General features: G+C 38.4%; 1 protein-coding gene across 1 annotated transcript; it reads left to right on the top strand.

The window, feature by feature from the left end:
* Positions 1–13,324: 13,324 nt before the first annotated feature.
* mnx2b (motor neuron and pancreas homeobox 2b) lies at positions 13,325–16,244 on the top strand. The gene is made up of 3 exons (XM_033988769.2): positions 13,325–13,789; positions 15,084–15,244; positions 15,633–16,244. The coding sequence occupies exons 1-3, from the start codon at positions 13,393–13,395 to the stop codon at positions 15,993–15,995; spliced, it is 921 nt and encodes a 306-aa protein (XP_033844660.1). The 5' UTR covers positions 13,325–13,392; the 3' UTR covers positions 15,996–16,244.
* Positions 16,245–16,716: the final 472 nt, after the last annotated feature.

Raw genomic sequence — 16,716 nt, 5'->3', positions numbered from 1 at the left:
ATACACATACATACACACACATACATACATACATACATACATACATACATACATACATACATACATACATACATATATCCTTACCGCCTCTCTTAGCAAAAAAGTCATAATTTCAATAAATAATCATTATTATTTTTTCGATAATTGAGCAGCCCTACATAGTGGCATTTGCCTTTTCTTGCCTGGAGACCCCGGCAACCAAGGCCCTCCTCCCATCAATGTTCTCAAATACATACACAGCACACTGTAGCTCTCAACCCATAAACCATCTGGAAGCTTTATTGATTTGGCAATGAATCAATTAGTGAATTATTTAATTAGCAAAGCATTATAGGTCAGTGCTGAACTGCTGCCTTCCTGCTGTGCCCCTGGGTCTTACTAAATCATTATACACATTTCATGTTTGTGTAGCACTCAAAACTTTTCAGACATGATTTGAATCAGACCTTGTTAAAATGGCTTGTAAAGTTTCCATAGTTTGACAATGGACTCCAGAGCTTTAAAGTTTATGTGAATGGACTGAACTTTTGCTGTCTGTCAAGTCTAAATTACTCTCAGAGAAATGGGAACATTACGTCTGCTCTGTTTTGCTGATGAATTATGACTTGTGTTTTCCAGTGGCACTTGTTAATTCATGGGAGTGTTTGGGTTAAAATGCATAATGGCTTCATTAAAGGGGATTGGCGTAATCAGTAAAGGTATGGCCTTAATTACTGGCTCTGCTCCAGACCTATCCCATTTTGAGATCTGCAACCCACCCTGTCCACGCGGCTCGCTAATTTAATTAAGTGTACAAAATGCTACCCCCTAACGTCACCCTTGGGGGCAATTATGGAGCGTGAGATTGAAGGATCTCCACCAGGGCTTTTTTTACTTACTGGCAGGAGATTGGTTGTGTCAGTTAGCTGATTGCATTGATTATATTGATTTGTAACAGCTTTTTGGGTAATTTCATCTGCAAAGGTGAGAGCAACATGTTGGCCCAAAGACTTTATTATTTACTCTTTCTTTTTTTAGACCTTGGATTCTTTTGCCAAGTGCTTAGATGAAATGGAGCTCCACAATAAGTCTTTTAAAGTGGGGGTTGGGGAGAGAGAATCAAACGTGTTTTTGTTTTTTTTGTTGTTTTTTTTGTTTGTTTGTTTGTTTTTGGAGAATAAAGTCACTGCAGGTTGGATGTTACGACTTTTTTAAAACCACTTTTCACACTGTTTCTGCTGAAAAGGGAGTTAACAAGAACTGACAAAAACAGCATTTCTTCTGTTCTCTAATAGGTAATATGTTATCAAATAGCAAGTACATAGGCCTGTCACAATAACACATTTTGAAGCTTGATATATTGGTATAGAGATATACTGCGATGAACGATAATATTGAAACTACTTCATGCCTCTGATACAATAACATGCAAGATAATCCTAGTAAACCATTTTAAAATAGATAGTCTCATTAAGAGGCCTGAGCTGCAACAAATAAATAACAGAATGTACCCATAATTAGACATAGAAGTTATTTACTGCACTCTCTAAAGCTCAGATCCTATGTTATTATATAAAAATGGCAAAATTCTATTGCAAAGAAATAGTACTCATGATAAATAATTAGGCCCAAAAATATTGTTCCATCTGTCATATACTGAACGATAAGTCAATATTGTAATTCTTGTGACAGTACTACAAGTACTTTAACCAAGGGCCAGTTGAAGTGCTAACTCCAAAATAATTCTACAAACTGTAGCTCAGTGAACATCTTATTAACCTAATATTATTTCTGATAGAGTGCTATTCAATACTATTCATGTTATTAAGGGTCACATTGCTCTTAAAACCACACTGGTTAAATTGATTAGAATATATTTAAACATCCCCTTCCCCAAACTTCTGTTTCTTTCTTAAATTTATTTACAGTAACACACTTGAAACCACTATCTAAGAGAGATTCACCAATACTCAAATATCATATCGTTCAATTATCCATTACAATACAGTAGATATGTGACTTGACATGCCCATGTCACCACTCCATGGTGTCATTTATAATTGAACAGAGACGATATAGTTAAATTTTATCAAATGTTCTGTTTATTGATAATTTGCATAATAGGGGAAACATTTGTTTTTGTTCTTCTGAGGCCTAAAACATAAAACAAAATCGCTTTGATATTGTGACACATGCACATATCGAGATATGTATCAAACTGTCAGAAAACTGTATCAATCCAGCCCTACTTTTTAGTGACTATTAAATTATTAATGCCACAGCATTTCTTTGGCCATACCTTACTATCATACACTTTCAGACCAGAAGGTTGTCAGTTCAATCCTCACTCGAGGCGTGGACTGTCACGATATCCTTGCAACTAGTTACGTTAATATGATTGTAGTGGGCAATTGGATGAGTGGATGGGCATCTGGTATAAAAATCTGCCAAACTCAATGTGCGACAGGCTCATTGTGGTGACCTTTAACCATGGGAGTAGTGACATGGCACGAAAGTTTATAAATGTCCATTAAGGAAGACATTTTCACACAATTTATGCACTGTGTTCTGCCTGATTCATTCATAATACATTCTTAAATAATAATTTATTTCGTTATTATTATTATTATTATTATTATTATTATTATTATTATTATTATTATTATTATTATTATTGCTTTATCCTATTATTATAAAGTTGACTAAAACTCTATGAACCTATTAGGTATAATATTAATTGTTACTGGCTTTAGTCATTTGTTCCACGTGAACCTTGACCCTGTTTCGTTTGTGGACAGAGGCAGAGGCTAATAGTTGGATGAGCAGTTCATCAGCGCTGATTAAGAGCAGCAGATGACAAGATAATCCAGAGATGGCACACTCATTAACGCACGCCACTGAAGAGTAAATTAGCTGATTAAAAAGTGCTGCAGCCAATAGCAGGTGTCCTCCAGGGAGAGCCACTCTGAGTTATGGGACAGGGGTGTTTGTGTCGCCTGCCAGCACAGTTGTCAGTGAATGAGTGAAGTGTCTTTATCAATTTGGAGCCATTACCGTGTCAAAAGGAGCGGCGTGAGCACAAACCGGGGGAGGAGAGACACACGTCCCATCTGCATACGACAAGCTTATTCATTTGGCTTTGCGCTCAGCCCCTCCTCCTGCTGTCCCGTTTACCGTAAGGCCTTTTAATTTTCCTGAAATAGAGCCGTGACAGTGGTGTCATGCTGATGAGGAGAGTGGCAGCCTGTCACATCTCATCTATCTCCGCTCTGCTCCTCTCTCCTCGAGCCGTTTTTCTTTTCTTTCTGGGCCTTTTCCCCTAAATAAACACTCCAGGCCCTGTCTGTCGCGCTGTTTGTTGGCACAGAGCCGTGATTGACGCTGGAAAAGGGCAAAAGTAATAAGCGGGAGATGTTTTTTATTTCACCTGCATCGGTCGTTATAGCACTCTTTATCATCTGACCCGGCTCAATTATGCCAATTGGCAAATGCGGTGACACAGTGAAGTTATGAGTACGGTAAAATGAAACGGCTAAACGGTGGGTCACAGCAGTGGGTTTTGTAAGCAGGAGAATTGGCTTTTCTTTAGTGGAAAACACAGCATTGGGATGTATTACCGCACACAAAAAAGGACAACAATTTAAATGTTCGTGATGTCATTTCCACCCGTCACTCACGCCCCGCTGCAATAAACCGCGTCCCATTACAGAAATGAGATGTTGTTTTGACCCCCAATATGCACATGCTGTTTTGTGCTTTATGTAAATTGGACACAAATCTAGTAAATGACACGGAGGTAACATGTAGTATTAAAGCCTGAAATCTCTATAAAATAAGTTTGTTAAATAAGTAAAATTAGCAGTGAGGTGAAGTCAAAACCCCCCAAACCCTTTAATCTAATATGTTGCTCACAGTTGTGGAAAGTTTATGCGCCATGAAATTCAGTTCAATTCAATTCAATTTATTTTTCACAATGATCAAAGTTTAGTAAGGCACATACATACGCACACGTAGCAACATACACACAAGTATAAACATACTCATCTACAATTCTGCGTTTATATGCTACATATGGAAGTGTATATCGCTCACCTATTCCCAGTTTGAAAAACATGGAACCCCCAAGAAGCTGTAAAGCTTATGTAAAGGGGTCCATCACCCTGTGGAAACACCCATGATGGCTTGGCAAGTATTCCTTTTCTTTTTACTTTGCCCTACACACACCCCTGTTGTGCTGATGAGAGGATGATTGCAGTGGGATAAGGTCACACAATCGACTGTTTAGTTTGTGAACCACACTGTAAATTAACTGCAAGAAAGTCAACAGTCATGTGCTTATCTTTGACCAAAGCCTTGAAAATGGGGTTAAATATGCATGTAACTTTTTCTGGTTTCTTACTTTTTTGTTTGCATCTATTTGAAATGTTCCCCGTTTATTTATGGGGAGAATTTGGGCACGATACACACATAAACAATCTTCTATTGTTGGACGTTATAGCAACAACTCAATTTATCATGAAGGGCAACTTCCTTAATGCTATAACCAGTTTGTCTCTAAATCATTATAACAAACCTTCAACTGAATCAAGTGAACTTTTTTAACCAAAAATGAATAAACTGCATTTTTATTCATACTTTTACTGATATTTTTCTAAGCACATAACCTTGTTGCTGTTGGTATTGTTGTCCAGATCTAATCCAAACAGCATCTCCCCCTGCTTTGCAAATTGAAATCCATTCTCTAAAAATGAATAAAACAGTGTAACAGGTAATGGTTTGTTGTTATGTTATTGTCTCATGAGTTTAAGGGCAAGTGTAGGAGGGGCATCCTGACCTACTCATGATTGGAGTGTGTCCCGCCTCTCTTTCACACAGGGAGAAAATACTTAATTTGATCCCTGAAAATCATCACTGTTCCTGGGTTTACCTCACCCTCTCCCCCTGAAGCCTTCAGCGCTGTCTCATTTTTATGATTCAAATATGATTTAAATGAAAAGGCCACTCACTGCTGACACGCAGATAATGCTCCACTGAAATTAACATCTGTTTTCACACAATTCTCTGTCTCATAGAAGTGTATGTTATAAAGTACAATAAGCCTACACATTATTTGTACCATGTTCTGATTGTTTACTTGCATTGATACTCGTGTTATTATAGTGTTTTGATAATGCATTCAACAATAGATTTTCCTTTGGGAAGAAATAGAAGTAATTCTGATTCCTTGATCTTGTTGCATAAGACCAGCACATGGACAGAACTCTTGTTTTTATCAAAACACTGTATAAAATGTATTTATAAGGGACAACTTCATAGACTGCCTGAATATCTCACTTGCTTGATGAACATTGATAAAGGAACTTTTAATACAAGATCTTATGCTTGTATAGGGGCAACCCACACCCGAACTGAGATGGGAAAAGGGGCTTTTGGCTGTTTAGCTTTCTAAAAATGGAATGCATACTTTGGTGCCACAAATGCATTTAAATAATCTGGTGGCAAACATTTATACATTTATACTCCCACCTGCACCTGTTTTTAAAGCTTTAAATTGAACTATGTACTTATATGTTCTGTTTGTTTTTTGTTTGTATTGTTCTGTATTTGAATAGGGTGCCCATGAAAAGGAGAATACTCTCATTGGGCTCTCCCTGTACTGTATACATAAAGCTAAATTTAAAAAAATAGCACAAATCAGATTTCTAATTACCATTACCAACGATATTTACAACCCACTTTTATGTATTTATTTGCAACAAGGCTTTATTAGATCCTACAGCAAAATACTGTACAGGATCTTGAATAGATACTGCACACTGCATACATTTTGAATAGAGCTGAATAGTTTTTACAATATTTGAAAACAAGCCTGTCAAGTCTAAGATGAATCTTGTGTGCTTTAAAATGAAGCTTCTTATCAGATGTTATCATTATTGGTAATCAATGACCACTATAGTCTTAGTGTAAATCAACCAGAAACCTATTTAAGTCTCATAAAGCCACTTGCCCTCCTGAACTCCTTCTTCAAACATCAAACCATTTTCGCTGGAGGAGCACAATAGCTTCAAACACACCGCTGGGCCTTGTATTTCCCTACAAAGAGCCGCTTTATCAAATGTCTGTTAAACTGACAGCCAGCAGGAGTTTATAGAAACATTAAAGAACTTATCAGTAATTACAGGCATATTTTTCAATCATTACCATAGCACTGAGACAACGGGCTGGTCATATAACAGGCTCAGGTATGCTGTCTATGTGCGCATTCAGCACAACTGGGCCATTTATCCTCTGTGTTTGTTTAACCTGCTGATAACACCATTTGTACCATTCATAATTTTCTGATAGATTTCAAAAACTTTCCTGGTGTTAAGTCGTATGACCAGTCAGTCTTCTCTGTGTGCTGTTCGAATGTAGCAGTGTCTGGAACCAGATCATAAAGTGCATGAAACAACTGTCGGAAGACATCTCCTCTTAAATATTCTCATATCATTCAGAACAAAATGTATAACTTATTTTTTAGAGTTTAGTACTTTGCCTGTTGATTATGCAGAAATCTGTGCTGTTTTTAAGACCTATCCTCAGTCATCTTCTCAGTCTTATTTTTTGTTTTTTCTTTCTTTTTTTACTCATAAGTCACTGTTTTGGCACAAAATGACCATGTGTTTCTCTGATCGGTTAATCCAACTGTCAATCATACCCACTGGAAATCAGGGATATATGGTTCCAGACCCATGTGTCTTTGTAGAGGGGAAATGTAAAAAAGAAATGAATTAAAACTGCATCATGTCCAAATGGTTGGGTTGCTGTATTCATAGCAATTGCCTATAGTTAGGCAAATGGCAACACTAGGCTTTTTTTTTTTCTTTTTTTTTTTTTTTTTTTGTATAGCACAATTGTACACAAAGTAATTCAAAGTGCTTTTACAGAAAGACATTAGAAGAAAGACATTAAAATCACAATACAACACTAATCATCAGAAAATGCCTAATCTTTCTTTTTATTGTTTGTTCACTGGTTTTGTTACTGATTTCTTTCAACTCACCATGCCACAAAATACCCTTTTGGAGGAAACAATCTAATTCTAGATATGTTTGCTGGGTAAAGGACATAGACTGTCCTGGGCTCTGTGCTGGCCCCATCTGGTAATGTGCTGAATGTCTAACCCTGAAATGCCATCACTGATTGTTTTGCATATTTTTTCTGCCTCTTTTGACATTTGAGAGATAAAAACTGATCACACAACCTTTTGATAGTGCAGTAAAATAGAATCTTTATTTACTATTTTTAGAGTGTCATGTCCAAGGCCACCTGCTGGAGTTTCCCACCGGACCTCATCACCAATGACCATGAATGTGATAAATGGGTAGTACAATGGTCTGTCTGTACAATGAAAACATGCCCCGTGTGCCTATGCTAATTACACTAATTCCTACTTTAGCAGCAGTCAATAAATCAACCAAGTTTTCTGCCTGACCTTGAGCCCAAAATAAATGTAAACTTATTGTATTACAGTTTGACTCTTCTTCCCAGTCTTCTGCCTAGTGCAATCACTCATTGACACTACAGACGTACATTTATGGCCCATTACCTTAATGGCAAAAACCCAGTACCCCGTCTATAGGCAATATAGACTAAAATATTGGAGGAAGCATGCAGCTGCTTAAGAAAGTTTTATGCCAGATGCCCTATCATGCAATACTTTCTATTAATGAAACGATTATGTATTTTATGTTTGTTTCACTTGTATACATTTGAGAGCAGGTATCAGTACTTTATACAATACTACATTTTTAAAAATTAGACTGAAAATTTTAAGTACTTTTTCTGATGTTTTGAGACTGATTACTTATGTTCTGAGATCTGAAATGGCCAAGGGGTTATTTTTAGTACTTTCATGAGTTCAAATCATGACTTAAAATACAAATAAAAAATGACTAAAACAAATAGATCAGGTTAACTTTCATAAAAATCTGGGAAATAAGTAAAAACCTAATAATTGCTCTAGAGGTTATATTTGTTATATAATATGTGTTCCATTAATTTGTATAAAACATAATATCTGTTGCCATATAATATAATGATGATGATGTGACTTGAATTGCTCTGTTGTATCTTAGTAATCATTGCCAGTTTAATATCTCAGTGGAATTTGATAAACTTCACATCGAACAGGCCAAACGGCGCAGGTACAGAGTCTGATTTGGGGAATTCCACCTCACACCTCATTCCTCTCCCTCACCTGTCTCACCTGTTTATTTTTTCCACTGAGGAAACAAAAGCCTCCTTTCAACACAATCTGTAACAGAGACATTTTATGGTCTTTTAATAGGTTCTGCCATTTAACAGGCACAACTTTTACTGTCCCATACAAGGGCCCCATTGTTAGATAGGATGGATGAAAGATAAAGAGAGCTTATCAGAAACAACAAGGATCATTACTTTCACCCAGCTATCTCATTGTGCCGCTCTAGCACACATTATCTGACCACTTACAATATATTCGGACCATCAAGGGCTTTGCAGAGTCCTGTTATTTAAAGTGAAACAACTCTTTGAATACTATGTCTCAATGAGGTTTGTAACATCTTTATAGACAGATTCTCACTCTATGACAAGTAAGGGGGATATGAATGTGAAGTTTTTGAGTAATATTTTTCAGTGACGGTCTAAAGTAAACTCAATGCACCAGGTAAAAAACAAATTATCAGTTTCCATTTTTGGCCATTAAAGTTTTGGTCAGATCTACAAGAGATTATTATTACTTGTATATGATTTTTGAAAGTGATAGAGGAAGTGTCTGGGGTGTGGGAAGTCTGCAAGACCCTGCTTAGACTGTTGCTCCCATGACTTTTGGTAACAATCATATTCATTATCTCAATTTTTGTGTACTATTTTGCTTTTCCAGAGGAAAGGCTACATTTGTTTCATTATGTAACTTTTCTGGTGGGGGACCCCCACCTGCTCATCTCAATGGAGATTTTATATTTCTGGAATGTTCACAAGAATTTAAACTTATCTCTCTTCATATAAGTAGGTCACAGTAAGAATAAAAGTTTTCAGGGTGTTTTTTTTTTTTATAACTGAAACAATTTAATATATTTCAGACTCATCATTGTAATGCCATCTTGTGGAACATTTTTTAAGTTTAAAGTACACTATAGTCTCCCCCTCTGGGTGGCGCAGTACATCGTTCAGGAACCCATCTCCAGATTTTGAGCTTGTCTTCGTCAGGACTGCCTATAGCTGGAGCATTTTATCTATTGAGGTGATGAGGGAAACATTATTTCCCAGAGACAAGCAGGTGGCACAGCCCCAACCAGAAAAGTTTGCACCTTTAAATTATTACAGTTTTTAAGACGTAAGTAATAATATTAGTTAAGTTTTACAATGGATCATACCTGGATGACTGAGGGATTACACAGACATCTCGGTATGTAATGTCTGCATCTCTCAGTGCATTTGAATCTATACAGCATAAGGAGTCACAGCCAATGATTTTCTTTTTAGCACTATTGCATCCTACACATTTCATCTCCTTTACTCACTTAGACAGGTCACTTTGTGTTGTCTAATATTTTAAGTAAATCAATTTGTTTTTGCTCATGCTAATCATGAACCCTTTTTGTTAAAGACCTCGGTGTCAATATCCACAAAAATCCGAATGATCCAATCAGTCAATAATCTAATGCATCACAGCTGGCATTTGTCACTCGATGAAATGTGCAGCAGGAGTAAATCACAGCGTTGTGTTGTGTTTTAATGCTTTTCAATTGATCAAAATGTCACAGAGGTGTGATAAAGTGCGGTCACACAGTCAAAATACCAAAACATGCCTTGTAAGTGAAAGATATTACCGAATACTGTGAAGACTTTGTGACTTTTTCATCAGATACTATAGCAAAAAAATCATACCATTGTAGTCTGTTATTGTTGAGTCTGTGACTATTCCTTACACATTATATGAGAACTATATTTACTGCTCCAAGGGTAAAGAGTTCAAAAGAGTCATCCCTCTCTCTACTACAGTGCTAATTGGTTTGAATTTACAGCCACTCCTCTCAATAAACAGTGTGTGCTCAATCTTTAACACTCCTAAATCATTTTTAGTTGACCTGTCACAAATAATGACAGAATTAAGCAGTAAGACAAATGTGTGGTCTTTGCAAAAAATGAGCCACAAAGAAATAGAGGATATCAGGCCATGTACATGGGAGCTATGTGTTGTTTGGAAGAGCTCCTTGTGTTTTGTGTTTTATAGTCTTTTCACATTTTTATATACATATAATTAGTATAAAATAATGCATTCTGTGTTCTCTATGTTATGTGTAACAATGTAGATAAATTATGTTTTTCAATAATAGTTGTAATAATAGTTCTAATTAGGCTGTTGCAACCTTATATAGGCCCTGATGGTTTGCTGAGGTGTTAAGATAGCTAAAGGTTGCTGGTCTTAAGCTGTGTAAAAGTCAAGAGTAAATGTTCTCATGTTGGTTGAATACTAAATGCAATAAGAAAATTTTGTCATCACAGCTAATTTTGGTGAAATGTGTCATACTTGATTATAAATGGCTGTAGGCATTAAACAAAACATTAAAACATAAATATCTAAAAATGCACAAATTGTTCAAAATACTTTATACAACCTAATATTTTGCCAGGTTTAGGTCAGAGCTCCTCCACTTCGATGCACAGGTGTGTGTCTGATCTCATTTCATCAGGCCTGTTAACCCTTGTCAGAAGCAGTATACAGAGTAATACAGAGCAGGGGCCCGGTGGGGGACACAGGCACTTGGTCTAATGAAAATCCCCCTTTCACAGCAGCCCACCCACAATGGCACATGGCCTCTCCCTCATAGACCGGAGTGAACAGACCTACCGACCGACCAACAGTTCAACTAATGCAACCTGGGTTTTTGCATATTACACACACTCATGCATAATTAACTGTGTGGGTTTCGAAAATCAAGATGCACCAAACAAAATACACTATTTTCTGTAAATACTCCTGCAATTTGTCCTTGCGTAGATGTACATTTTCAATATTAATTTTCAGAATAAAATATAACAATATATAACAAATATGGCATACATTTCTAATGTATTTGGCTTCAAAGCTTTTAGTATTTCCTATTTCAACTTATATTGTTATACTGTTTTCATTTTTTTCATTTTCACTGAATAAATACAAATACAAATAAGGGAATGTACAAAGTTAAAAAAGATATGCTTAAAAATAAAATTAAATACTTAGAGGTAGAAAAAATATACAACAGCAGCATCAGAACAACAGTGCAAATGTGGCTTATTAAAGTGACCGGTGTTATAAAGTGTCCAGATTTGTGCAGATATTATAAATTGTTCATGAGACAAACGGCAGAGGGGAAGAAACTGTTCTTATGATGAGAGGTTCTGGTCCCAATGGACCGTAGCCTCCTGCCAGAGGGAAGAAGTGAGAAGTGTCAGCTGCTATATGGCCTGCTCGCCCCCGAGTCCTGGACACGTACAGGTCATGTAGGAATGGAAAGCTGCAGCCAATCACCTTCTCAGCAGAGTGCACAATGCACTGCAGTCACTGTCTGTCTCTGGCAGTGGCCCCAGTGAACCACACAGTGATGGAGGAGGTGAGGATGGACTCAATGATGGCCGTGTAAAACTGCACCATCATCTGGACCAGCAGCTTGGCTTTCCTCAGCTGCCGCGGGAAGAATATCCTGTGCTGGGCTTTCTTTATGAGGGAGCTGATGGTCGGCTCCCACTTGTGATCCTGAGTGATGCAGGTGCCCAGGAAGAGTCCACTGTGGTGATGGGGGAGTCCGTCAAGGTGAGAGGAGGCACGGGGGCTGTGACTTTCCTGAAGTCCACAATCATCTCCACTGTCTTCTGGGCGTTAAGCTCCAGGTTGTTGCTGCTGCACCAGGACACCAGCCGGTCCCCTCCCTCCTGTAGGCAGACTCATCACGGTCCAAGATGAGCCTGATGAGGGTGGTGTCATCTCTAAACTTAACCAGTTTGACGGAGTCGTGGCTGGGGGTGCAGCACTTGGTGCACAGGGAGAATTGCAGGGGAGAAAGTATACAGCCCTGTGGAAATCCTGTGCTAATAGTCCGAGTGTCCAAGACATTCTTCCCCAGCCGCACGCGCTGACTCCAGTCCGTTAGGAAGTCAGTGATCCACCTGCAGGTGGAGCCAGGCACGTTGAGCTGAGCGAGCTTGTCCTGGAGCAGAGCAGGGAGGATGGTGTTGAATGCAGGATTCTGGCATAGGTTCCCGTGGCATTAATGTGACTGTGTTTCTACAGTAACTAAGTACAGTTATAGTTTTGTTAGGCACTGGAGTCACTTCAAGGTCAAGAGTAGCACAATCTGTCTCACTGACAGCAGCATAGGCCACAGCAAGACCTGATCTATCAGTGAATTCTGGTCGGTCTGGGCGCAGGACACAGAATCAGGGTTACAAGTAATTATTCTTCACCTACACCATTAATGAAATAATGATGTAGTATATATAACATGTCAATATAATAATAATAATAATAATAATAATAATAATAATAATAATAATAATAATAATAATAATAATAATAATAATAATAATAATAATAATAATAATGGTGGTTTTCAGATTTTAGAATGTGATGAGGTGTGAATATTGATATGTAGAGATTTGTAGAAAGTTATTGCATTTTTAAAAGCTTTACGTGCTATTCTTCAACGTAAATATTAATGGTTTTGTGCAGCTTCAGAAACATATAGTAAATAATAGCCTATCAAAAATTGGGTTCAGGCACATTAAAGTACGCAATGGGAATCATGTGCATGTCATCCTGTAGGTCTGTTTATTTGGGACAATGTGTGTCATTTTTTTGGTTTGTGACTTATATTAGCATCTGTGTGTGATGGTTACTGAAACATCGGGCTAATCTTCTAATGTACAAAGCTTGATGCAGTTGAAGGTGTTTGAGGTGGGACAGAGGTTGAACATTACCTCACTCTGAGCGCTTTGTGCGGAGAGAAACGAGCAGGTAATTAGCTGATTAGAGGCCCGTCAGAGCAGCTTCAGAGCAGCCAATCAGCACAGAGAGGAGCGGGGGTAAAGGACACTGATATAGGGACTCGGAGTTTAGAAGTGCGTGTGGGACAGAAGCGTGATGCTGCAGTTAAAAGAGGAAGAGTCGCGTGAGGTTCTGTCCAGAGGAATGACGGTGATTTAGACACTGCTGTGCTGAGGATGAATGAACGCTTACCTTGTGAAGTGAAGCTGTGCTCAAACCGATCAGAAACCCTTTGAGTAGAACTAAGACTCTAAATGAAGTTTTGAACACTTTCTGTTGCGTTTTGACGCAGAAATTTGGTCAGTAGTTTTTGTTTTGTTTGGTTGCTTGTTTTTTTTTTGTTTTTTTCTCGCAAAGCTCCAATGGAAAAATCTAAGAACTTCTGCATCGACGCGCTCCTAGCGGACGAGGGCACGAGAGTAGGCAGAGAGCTATCTCCGGGTTTGAGCAGTGAAAGTCCCACCGTGAGTCCTGGGTCAACACCGTCTCCACGCGCCGCGCAGCTCCAGGCCGGGCTCTTGTCCAAACCGGGCGTCCTAAACTTACCGCACGCGGGGATGTCTGCTCTCCCGGGCCTATACCCAGCACCCATGTACCCGCTGTCGGCCTTGAGCACGCAGCACCCAGCCTTCTACAGCGGCTTCTCGCAACTGCAGACTTATCCAGAGCACCTAAAGGCGGCGGCGCTTGCGGGCTCTCTGCCGCTGGAACACTGGATCCGCGCCGGAATCATGATGCCCCGAATCCCGGACTACGGCTGTGAGTCCAACAGATTATCGTTTTCATATTAAGGACATGTCTCTCGTCTTAACTATTTGCCCACTGGCCAGGGACAGCATTTTGTCTACCCACTTGAAGGCTATTTTTCTGAATGTTATCTGGCCATTTTTATAGACCTATATGTTTTAACTTTTCATCCTCTGATTATTATGAATCAGCCTATAGGATCCATTACTGACCCTAACAGGCTGTACCAGATCAAGAACTTCATTGAAAATATAGCCCTAACGTAAAACACAATTATTTTTGTGTGTCAAATATTGACAGTTGACACGAAATGCATTTAACATTGGCTATTAGTTATGTGGTTTACCTGCCAAATATTATTGTTGTAAAATATATGTGTTTGCCACAGCGTCACATGCAGAAAATATAACAACATGCTAATTAATAAATCTTGAGGTAGTTTTTATCATGTATTTATACGTTTTTATATTTCATTTTATTTCAATTTATTTTTCAAATAAAACCTTCATTATTGGCCAATATTTTTGAATGCTTTTGTATAAACTCATGTAAGTATAGCTTTTAGTTTTCACCACAGGCTGAGATTTGTTTTGTGTTGAGGCAGAGTCACAGTCTCCACTAAATGAATTTGCTGTTTATTGTAATTTACAGTCTCTCTGAAAGCACTTCCCAAGCCTTGACTTGTGAAGTAAATTATTCTAATCAACAGTGGTCCCCTTCACACATTGTCCCACACACAGCTACTCATCTCCGCCTCAGATTTTCATTTGGCCTCATTTATTTCTCTATAAATGGCTCTGCGATTGAAACTGTCTTTGTGTGACAAAGAGACGATAAACAAACACCTAAAACGCTCTGTAGTTCATCAATAAAAGCCAAAAAGCATTCATTGAATTTTCATTAAGTTAATGGCATGCCTGTGTTTTTATGGCCTCTGCGCTGTGTCCCCTCGTCAACAATAAACTGGAGTAAAGCTATTACAATTAATGATGGCCACACAGTGCAGGCATATGTCCACTGTTCCGTTCCACAGAATTATATTTCCTCTGTCCTTGGCTTTCCTTAAAGAAGAGAGCATAGGACTATAAGCAGCAGCAAAACATGAACCATTCAATGTATGTAAAAACAAAACTTAAATGTTTTATATTTAATCCACTATTTTCATAGCTGACACAGGGACACACAGACAGTGTCTGGATTAATTTAAGGCTAATTTAGATATACTGAGATTTCTTCTCACAGTTGAACAGAGAAACACTGTTCTATGGTCATAATATTTAATAATGCTGTGTGCTGTCCTCCACAGCGAGCCCTCAATCTGGTCTCCTGGGCAAGTGTAGGAGGCCCCGAACTGCCTTTACCAGTCAGCAGCTACTGGAGCTGGAGAACCAGTTCAAACTCAACAAGTACTTATCTCGACCCAAGCGCTTTGAGGTGGCCACTTCACTCATGCTGACTGAGACACAGGTAAGAAACGCTGCCTGTTTGATGTCTGTAATATGTTATTGTGATTCTTCACTAAAAATAATAAGTAAAGGCTCATAGTGACAATGATTTAGTAATGATCATGTTTGTCCAACATTAATTTTTCCATTAAGAAACAAAAAGAGCTAATTTAATCTAAATGTAAAAGTAACTGAATACCTTCCAGAATATGCCAGCATTAGGCCTACACTTTTAAATTGTGGTAAATCAAACTAATTATAATATAATAATAATTATTTTTGGTTAAACATGCTTGCACCGCCTTGATGAACCAGATTGGTCTAGCTAAACACATCAGATTTTATTTTGTAGGTTTATATGTTTAGTGCATTCATATTGTGCAGCACATTCTTATGCAGTGTGTTTTCAGGTGAAGATTTGGTTCCAGAACCGAAGGATGAAGTGGAAACGTAGCCGTAAGGCCAAGGAGCAGGCAAGTGCTCCGGGACAGACAGAGACAGAACGGGGGCGTGGGGCAAACAAAACCTCCTCAGACAAATCAGAGGCAACAAGACGCTCCTCTGACCCTGATGATAGAGGCATCATCCTGGACTTAGAGGAGGACGAAGAGGAAGAGGAGGATTATACTGTTGCTATGGGCAACGGGATGCCTATGTCCACAGACTTTCTGCAGCAGAGCGCAAGCTACAGCCCCCACAGTCCCTTTTTAGAGGACGGGATGGATGAGGTGCAAGTGGGGGGCGCAGACCGGAAGATTGGTGCAGTTCTGTGAAAATCAAAAGAACATTACAAATTCAACAGAGGCTATGGGGCATGTGCAAACCCTGATAGTCAGACTTTTTCATAAACATGTTACAGAAGTCATGTCTGTGCTCTTTGCATGCTCAAAAAACTCATCCATTTCCCATGTTTACATTGTGTTTTTGTCTTTTTAAACCGCTGAATACACTGCACAAAGGTCTCAAAAATGTAAAATGAAAAAAGTACAGACCATTACTGTGGAATATTTAAGCATTTTTCATATTTCTGTTCATGAATTTGTCATGTAAATGCATTCATTTATTTGCAAATTTAAATCATATATGTATTTATCTGATACGTATGTGCTGTGCTGTCAAATAAATTAAAGTAAATAAATAACCATGTGATTTATTCAATCTTTTAAATTTAAACAACAACAGCAAAAAGAATTAGCCAAGACTTTCTGTTCAGTAATAAACCTTGTTCTTTATGGGCCCACATGTGAAGCAATTCCCACCTTAAATCTATTACCGCTTGTGGCTTATACAGATGACCAAATAATTAAGTTAATGAATTGGAAATGTTCACAGCCTGATGGTGATGTCAGCTGGTGGGACGGTGGGACGGTGGGAGGGGGCAAGATGTTTTATTGGGTAGCAAATTAATGTCTTTGATTAAGGAGCAGCCCGCAGAGCACTGTGTCATTGAGCCCCTCTCAGACCACTTCCACATATTTATACAGTGATTAGGCA

Source organism: Periophthalmus magnuspinnatus, chromosome 3 (genome assembly GCF_009829125.3).
Source record: "Periophthalmus magnuspinnatus isolate fPerMag1 chromosome 3, fPerMag1.2.pri, whole genome shotgun sequence".
Lineage (NCBI taxonomy): Eukaryota > Metazoa > Chordata > Actinopteri > Gobiiformes > Gobiidae > Periophthalmus > Periophthalmus magnuspinnatus.
This window is presented reverse-complemented; position numbering and strand designations above follow the sequence as displayed.